Source organism: Corvus moneduloides, chromosome 20 (assembly GCF_009650955.1).
Source record: "Corvus moneduloides isolate bCorMon1 chromosome 20, bCorMon1.pri, whole genome shotgun sequence".
NCBI classification, from domain to species: domain Eukaryota; kingdom Metazoa; phylum Chordata; class Aves; order Passeriformes; family Corvidae; genus Corvus; species Corvus moneduloides.
In genome coordinates, this window is record NC_045495.1 from 6048425 (window position 1) to 6056461 (window position 8037).

The window sequence follows — 8037 nt, forward strand, 5'->3', positions numbered from 1 at the left end:
CAGCTTGTGCAGGCTGGGGTGCCGCAGGAAGGAGCCCCCACCTGCACCCCAGGCTGGTGGAAGGGCACAGGGAGATGACTTTTCATAGAATCATGGGCTCATTTAGGCTGGAAAACCCCTCCAAATCATTGAGTCCAACCCTTAACCCAGCACTGCCAAACCCACCACTCAACCATGTCCCCAACTGCCACATCTACGTGGCTTTTAAGTCCCTGCAGGGATGGTGACTCCACAGCTGCCTCTGCCAGGGCTGGACAACCCTTTTATGTGACATTTTCCTTAATATCCGATCTAAACCCCCCCTGGTGGAACTTGAGGCTGTTTCCTCTTGTCCTGTTGACCCCCACCTCCACCTTCCTTCCAGGGAGGTTGTGCCAGGACCCACTTCCCGATGAACCAAAGCCGCAGAGCAGTGTGTGGAAGCTGTTCCCAGACTGTCCCGGTGCCCCGGGGCAGCTCCTTCCCTTTATTTCCACATGTGCACCCTCAGGAGATGCCAGCCCGGGGTGCTGCTTGCACAGCTCCAGCAGGAGGCCTGGACCAGGCTCCTGCTGCTCCCACCCCTCCCATGCCCCAGCCGCCCCTTCCCTGCGGATTGGAGGCGAGGGAAGAACTGGGGCACAGCTGGAATCCAGGGCTGTGCACAGCCCCAGTGCCCTGGGAGTGACAAGGCTGCCCCAGGAACTCTGCCTTCAACTCCCAGGGGCTGCCCTGGGTGCAGGGCTGGGGGGAAAAGGGGCAGCCTCGAGCACCCCAGGAGCTGCGTGAGGCAGTGCCTGGACGCTGCCTTGTCCCAGGGGCGTGGGGAGCACCAGTGTCCAGAGAACATCCCAGTACAAGGGAGGGGAGTGGCTGTCCCAAGCAATCCTGCTCTTTGGGTGTGGAAGGCAGCCAGGACAGCAGGTGCAGGGTGCTACTGACTCCAGGTGAGTGACTCCAGCACGGATCCAGCCCCATGGTGAGCACATGGACTGTCCAGGAGCAGGCCCCAAGCTCTGTCCCACACGCGGGCCTCGAAGGAATGGGATGAGACGCCAGAGTCCGGACGGAATCATGGAGATGGGGATAGGGGATGGAGCCAGTGGGGAGAAACAGTCCAGGCCCCCACACTGCCCCACTTCAATTCTCCTTCGTGTCCTTGTTCTTGTTCTGAATCTTCTGGTGGACGACGCGGAGGGTGGTGAAGAAGTTGCCCAGGAAGAGGATGAAGAAGGGGAGGCCGCACATGAGGACCTGTGGGAGGACAGGCAGGAGTCAGCAGGAGGGACCTGCCTGGGGCCACCCCCTCCCAGGGCATTCCCAGGAGCCTCCTTACCTGCCACTCCTTGCACTCGGGGTGCTGGATCATGCGGAAGAGGGTGATGGCGTTGTAGAGCTGCCAGAACTGCAGGAGAGAGGGGATTCAGGGGCCTTGCTGCTTTCAGAGGCTCAATCCCAGGCTGATGCTCACCCAGCTGCTACCTCTGAGTGTAAACCCCACACTGACCTTGTGTGAGGACAGTGAAACCCCACCCAGGCTCAGGGCCAGAGGGGCTTGTTCCCAGAGAACCCCAGCCCTGGAACATCTCCCCTGTTCCAGGCCAGCTGGAGCCCAAGGGCCATGAGGAAGCCTCAGACCAGCCTTTGGCCATCGACCTCAACCATCTGGCTGAGGAAGGACTTGATCCTTCGCAGCAGCAGCTCCAAGCTGGAGCTCAGAAGGGCTTTGGAAAGGCCTTGGAAGGGTTCTCAGCTCAGCCCCTCTGCACTTGAGCACGTGGCAGAACCACCCCAGCTCCTCCCTGTCTCGCCTCCCAGGTGGGTGCCTGGGAGGGAAAGGCTCAGCACTTGTTGGAAGTGTTTCCCTGCCCCACCATCCCGTGTCACATGGCTGTGGCAGCCTGTGGGGCCTGTGCCACGTCCAGGCCACTGAGCACAGCCGGAATGTGGCACATCCCGCTGCCACCCAAGGCTCTGGCATCGTGCAAGGATGAGTGCAGCCTCACCTGCCCAAAGAAGAGGAAGGGAAGCAGGAACGTGAGGCCTCTCCACATCCAGGACTGGAAGCCCTCTGCAAAGGACGAAGGTTTTTGTGAGGACCTGGAATGGGCTGGTGGAGAGGGGATGGAGCCCAGCTCCTCCAGAGGTGGAGGACAGGGAAGCTCAGTGCCCACACTGTGCCTGGCTGGGAAGTTCCTGCCATTCCAGCCTCATTGTGGGCACTGGTGGGGGGGACAGTGGCAGGGACTCCTCATTCAACACAGGCCTCTGGGCTCCAGTGAGCCAGCCCTCAGTGTCACAGGGGCCGGGGTGGTGGCAGCCCTCAGTGCATGGGGTGTTGGAGGACGTCTCATGTCTGAAGGAGCTTCCTGGGGAAAGCTTGGATGCCCAGAGCCACATCCACAGCCACCTCACATCCTGAGGGAGCCAGCTGTGGGCTGGTGGTGCCAGCAGAGCAGGAGGAGGGGGACAGTCAGCCTGTGGGGTGGTGCTGCCCTGTGGGAGATGCTGCTCGGGGAGCTTTGGTTTGACTTGTAGCTTTTACTGTTCCTGCCACTGATAAAAGTGACCTCAAACCAAAGTGTCACCGTTTCCTTTAGTGGAACCCACAGATCCCAGCCAGCTGAGCACTGGCCTGGAGCTGGGAGGAGGCTGCTGGCAGCCTGAGACCACCAGCAAGGGGACACCCCACTTACCCACGGTCAGATCCATGTTGTGCCTCTCCCCCAGTGCTCGCAGCCGGTACAAGCACCCGCTCTGGTAGTAATACTGCAGGAACTGCACAAAGCCTGCAAGGAGAGCGTGGCTGCTGTCAGCAGCTGCCCAGGGATCGCCTTCAGCCTCAGCATCATCCCACAAAGGCCACCTGAGCTGAGAGCTGTGAGCAGCTGCAGCTGGGTCTCTGCGTGCTGCAGAGCTCTGCAGGTGCTCAGCACCTGAGGCTCAGTGCCTGTCCCAACACACGTGGCAGCACTTACTCTGGTACATGGAGAAGGAGAGAAACTGGTTCCTGAACATCTGGTACATGAGCCCATCTGGCCTGTGGACAGAAGGTGCTGGCTGGGGAATGTGGGGCAGGGAGGGGACAGCCAGCCCTGCCTGTCCCACAGCCCCTATGGCCCCTTGGCCAGAGCTGCCCATAGCCCAGGCAGCCCCCCACGGGACAGGGGACACAGACTTACCATGTCAGCATGACACCTGAGAGGAAGGTGGAGATGTAGTGATGGAAAACCCACCAGCCTTTGATCCTGGAGGGTGGACACAGAAGTGGTGTCAGGTCTGGAGCGTGAATCCAGAGCCAAAAGCACCCCAGGAGAGTGCAGCAGCCCAGCTGCAGCCACCCCACAGCTCCCAGGGCTCGTTAGGAAATGGAGCAGGACCCAGGGCCTCGGGGCCAGGCAGCACCAGGGCCCTTCCAGCTCCACCTTCCCGCACCACCTCCACACGGGAGGTTCCTCCTGCCCCCTCCTGCAGCTCCCAGCAGGGTTTGCCACACACCCTGAGTAGGAGGGAGCTGCTCCCCTGTGATGGGCCCCAACTCCCCCAGCCCTGCAGAGAAGGCCCAGCCCGCTGCACGCCCCTCCCCAGGCCCAGGGGACTCACTTGGAGCCGTTGTTGATCAAGATGCTCTCGCGGATGGTGAGGGTGCAGTAGTACCACACCAGGAGGAAGTTAAAGACGGCGTCTGTCACCCTGGGTCACACAGAGCAGGGTGTAAAGGCACGTGCTGGGGACACAGGCACCGTGACAGCCCGTGGGACACCCACCCCCCAGGGCAGAGACCTGCTCCTCATCACCCACCATGGCCACAAAGGCCACCTCACCTCCAGAGCAGTGTCCAGATGCTTTATCAGGATCTCCTGTTCAGCTCTGGCCATTCCAGGATGGGAGAAAAGGACAAGGGGGCTCTGGGAGGAGATCTCTGCCCAGCACCAAGCCAGACTCACCTGGAGTTGAGGAGGAACCGACAGGAGAAGGAGACAATGAGTAGGATGATGGTGAGGTAGAGCTTGAACTTCTCATACTCATCTTTATATGCAAACCTGCAGGGAAGCACAAGGACAGCCTTGGAGCAAGGGGGCTGCTGGAAGTTTGTGTCCTCCCATCCCACCTGGCTGGATAGAAGCGATGTTCTGTTGGGAACTTCTGGGACACACTCGGGAAAAGCCTTGCCTTGGGGGCATTTCTGAGACCAGAGAGCACCAGGCTGCTTCCACACAGCTGGGATACCTTTGAGCACCCCAGTGGGTGGCCCTGGTGGGGAAGCTGGGCAGACTGGGATCTGCACAGGTCTCCAGGGGGAGGATTGGGGAACAAAGGGGACACAGGCTCCTGGCTGGGCACCTCTGCCACGGGTAAGGCTCTCACGGGCCCAACCCAACTTCTGGTGTTTCCCCAAGGGAAGAGGAGGGGACTACACTTTCTGTCTGTCCTGGAAGTCCCTAACAGGGTGGAAACATGGACACAGCTTAGGTGAAGGATCCTATTAACTCATCAGCACTAATGGTCCATCCCAGCCCAGTGGCAGCAACATGAGGGGGAGCCCAGAATTTGGCTGATTCTTGGGAAACGATGCAGAAAACAGCTCGGGAAGGGAATCTACACCAGGTGAGCCAAGCCAGCCCCGTGTCTGCCCAGGAGGAGCTGCTGTTCCTGGTGCCAAGGGGATCCCAAGCCAGGAAAATCAGAGGTGCAGTGAGGAGGGGCCGTACTTGGCCTGTTTGCTGAGCAGTGTCACGTTCACGTTGCCGAGCACCAGACTCAGGTACAACCTGGGGAGAGAGCAGAGCGTTAGGATGGGGACCTGCCTGTGGAGCTGTCCCCTCTTGTGCCACCAGCAGGGCCAGGGATGAGCCAGGAATGAGCCCCCAGGTGTTTCCACTCAGAGCTGCCAGGCACAAACCCCCTGGAATCCCCTCCCACAGGCAGGGGAATGGGTGGGGGAGCACACACCCCACCTCCCACAGGCACTGGGGTGTTCACTGGGGCTTCCCCTCGAGCACAACCACTGCCCCAGGGTGGGTGAAGGCCATGAGCAGGAAGAGGAGTGAGGGGCAGCACTGCTGGCTCCTGCCCAGGCATCCTTGGGGAGCCCAAGTGGAGCAGCACAGCTGTGACACCGCCAGGAGCAGGGTGACAGCTCTGGGGTCTGTGCCTGTGGTGTTAAAGCCACGGGGATGTGGAGGGTGGCCCTGGTGTCCCACGCGGAGCTGAGGTGCCTCTCACCCGTTCTTCTTTGGCAGATAGGCCTCCATCTCAAAGAACACGTTCTGCCTCTCTTTAATCAGGCTCTGGGTCTCTTGGATGGACGCTTCCTGCTCGGGAGTCGCTTGGCCTTTGCATCTGGGGAGGGAACACAGGCGCTGGCATCAGGAGAGCCTCTGTAATGTGATCAGCACGTGCTGGCACTCCACAGGTGACTGGCTCGGGCAAGGACACCCCAAGGACAGGGAGGGTGGATGGGAGGCAAGTCCACAACTCCATCTGCAGGGCGAGCTCCTCTGTCAGGCTGGAATGTTGCCCAAGAGAAGGGAGCAAGGTGAGGCCAGGTGTGTGTCTCAGCCTCAGGAAGGATGGGGAGAGCTTTGTGCAGGAGGGGAGCACTTCATGGTACCTGCAAAGCCCTCGCAAGCTCTGAACTGCAAACGGGGCACAAATCAGGGCAGAGGAAAGAGGGGCTGGGGAAGATCAGCCTCCCCACAGCACTTGGCTGCAGAGGTTTGCATTTGAGACATGAGGTGAGCTCAGCAGCCCCATCCTTGCTGCTCTCCCCTCCTGTGCTGTCACAGGGCACTGACTCACTTTTTGAGGGAGAGCGACAGCTCCTTCAGCTGCTTCTTCTGCCGGGCAATGGAGGTGGAGATCCCATCCTGGAGCTTGGTCAGCTCCTCGAGTTTCTGCTTGTACAGCTTGTGGTTGTCCTGGGAAGGAGAGACCATCACGCATTAGAGCTGCCTGCCCAGACGCCCCTGTCCTTGGGTCCTCTATGATGCTTCTGTTAAAAAACATCCTTAATTTCACCTGTGCAGGCTGCTGGGGGAGAGGAGGGGTGGCTGAAGAAGGCCAGGTGTGTTTGGGGACAGCCTGCAGCCAGCCCTGCTTCCATGGGGATGCCCACCCCCAATCCCAAGCCGGCTATCCACAGGATGTTCCCATGTTTGGGACACCAATGACTGCACACAGCAGATAGGAAAGATTTGGGAATAAATGCTGTTTGGGCCAGGGTACAACTGTGGCAAGAGCAGTGCCTCTGAGTGCTGGGACAGGACGAGCAGCTCTTTGTGCTTCCAGGTCTCTCAGCCCCAGCTCGTGGCCTTGGGGCTCTACCTGAGCACCCTTGGGAAGCTGGAAGGAGCCTGTCAGTGAGCTGGACAAAGAGGACGGGCTCCCAGCAGGGCTGCAGCCAAGTGCCCCGTAACCCAACCGCACCTGGATAAGGCTGGATGCATTTCTCCACTATATTTAGTAAGGAAAGAGGAGAGCTGCTGGATCAATGCTGCTGCTTGTCCAGGTCAGCTGGAAAACAGCCTCACCTTGGCCACAGCAGCCTGGACACCACCTCCAGCAGGGAACTACAGGCTGCTCACAACAACCCTTGGACTAGACCTTGGCACACACAAGTTTTAACCTCTGTAGCTCTTATCAATCACTCAATCACTGGATCTTAAAAGCTGTTCCCAAAGGAGAAAGGTGAAACCGAGAGCAGAGGGAAACCTTCCCCCTCTGGTGACAAGCAGCGGCAAGGAGGGAATGAATCCCAGATAGTCCCGGCTCCACAGCAGTGATTTATGTCCCTGATTTATCCCAGGACATTCCCTGCTTGACCATCAAGCTTTCCTTCTGCCATCTAGAGCCACCTCCTTCTGGCTCTGGAGTTAACTGTGAGCAAGTGGCTTTTGTGACAAGTCCTTCAGCCGTGCCAGCATCGGCGCTCCACGCTCGGAGACAGCCTGGGTCAGGAGCCACCCCGGGAGATGTTTCCAAAGCGAAGGGCCGGCGCTGCGTGGCTGCACGCAGGGCTCGAAGTGGGTGACCCGGGACATCCACGCAACCCTTATGGAGCAAGAGGAGGTTTCTCAAAGCCTCTCTTGCCCCAGATCTGGGCACAGCAGCGACGCGTCTGCAACAACATCCGCTTTGCCCCGCTCCCGAGGGGGAAGGAGGGGGAAAGGGAACGGGTGCAGCTGCAGCCGAGTGACCTGAGCGGCAGCAGGAGATGGTTGGCCAACCTTTCCCTTGGGTGACCCTGTGTGAGCTGAACCCTGCCCACTCCTTCCCCGGCAAGGCAGCGCCCTGGGGATTACACAAAGCAGATGGAAGCACCTCTGATACCAGTCACCTTCCTGGCACGGAGCTCCCGGCCAGCCCCGGCGGTGACAGGGTATGGCAGTCGGGACAAGGTGCCTGGCCGAAGCGTGCTTGGGCTCCGGGAGACCTGGGCTCCGCTGGCCGCTTTTCCTGCGGGGCCGGCTGGCTCCGAGCTGCCCGGAGCCGGGCTGAGAGGAGCGATAAGGAGTGAAACGGCATCTGCGCACCCAGTCCGGCCGTGCCACGCCAGGCAGTGCCGCTCCCTGCTCGAAACCGGGAGATCTGAGGTCTCCACGCCACGTCCACGGCGGGCCGGGGCATCAGACCGGGGCACCCGCTCTTAGCGAGCCCCGTGCCCTGGCACAGCCTGGCACCCCTGCCCTGCTCCGAAACGCTTTGCCCCAAGGCACAAGGCTCGTACCCGAGGGCTGGGACACGGCGGGGAAAGCACCCGGACTCCAGAGGGGAGAGCCCGGCTGCCCGCGGTACCCGCTGGGGATGCTGCGGGACACCCGCGGGGGATCCCCCACCCCGCTGCCGGTAACCCCGGCGTGCCCCGCTCGGCCGGAGCGCTCCCTCGGCCCCTGCCCGGGGGTGTCCCGGGCCCGGTGGTACCTGGATGCGCTGGTAGCCGTCCTGCAGCTCCTCCCACTCGCGCAGGCACTCGGCGAGCGAGGCGCCCCAGGCCATGGCGGCGATGGCGGCGGCGGCGACCGGCCCGGCCCGGCCCGCGGCGAGCGGCGGCGCTGG

The 8037-nt window shown here is 61.0% G+C and overlaps 1 protein-coding gene across 1 annotated transcript; it reads right to left on the reverse strand.

The window, feature by feature from the left end:
* Positions 1-415: 415 nt before the first annotated feature.
* TMEM120A (transmembrane protein 120A) lies at positions 416-8013 on the reverse strand. Its single transcript, XM_032129631.1, has 12 exons — positions 7903-8013; positions 5782-5900; positions 5206-5322; positions 4692-4751; positions 3927-4022; positions 3583-3672; positions 3162-3227; positions 2958-3019; positions 2676-2768; positions 1986-2050; positions 1316-1384; positions 416-1233 (listed from the first exon to the last, which is right to left on the reverse strand). Exons 1-12 carry the CDS (start codon positions 7975-7977, stop codon positions 1120-1122), a joined length of 1026 nt encoding a protein of 341 aa, XP_031985522.1. The 5' UTR covers positions 7978-8013; the 3' UTR covers positions 416-1119.
* Between the last annotated feature and the right edge of the window lie 24 nt (positions 8014-8037).

Bases quoted from the DNA above. Each gene is read 5' to 3' on its own strand.
- TMEM120A (XM_032129631.1), bottom strand. From the start codon at position 7,977: ATGGCCTGGGGCGCCTCGCTCGCCGAGTGCCTGCGCGAGTGGGAGGAG. The intron at 2,051-2,675 runs GTAAGTGGGGTG...CGTCCTTTGCAG, and splicing joins CAACATGGATCTGACCGTGG to AGGGCTTCCAGTCCTGGATG. The intron at 1,234-1,315 runs GTAAGGAGGCTC...GTCCTCCCACAG, and splicing joins CCGAGTGCAAGGAGTGGCAG to GTCCTCATGTGCGGCCTCCC.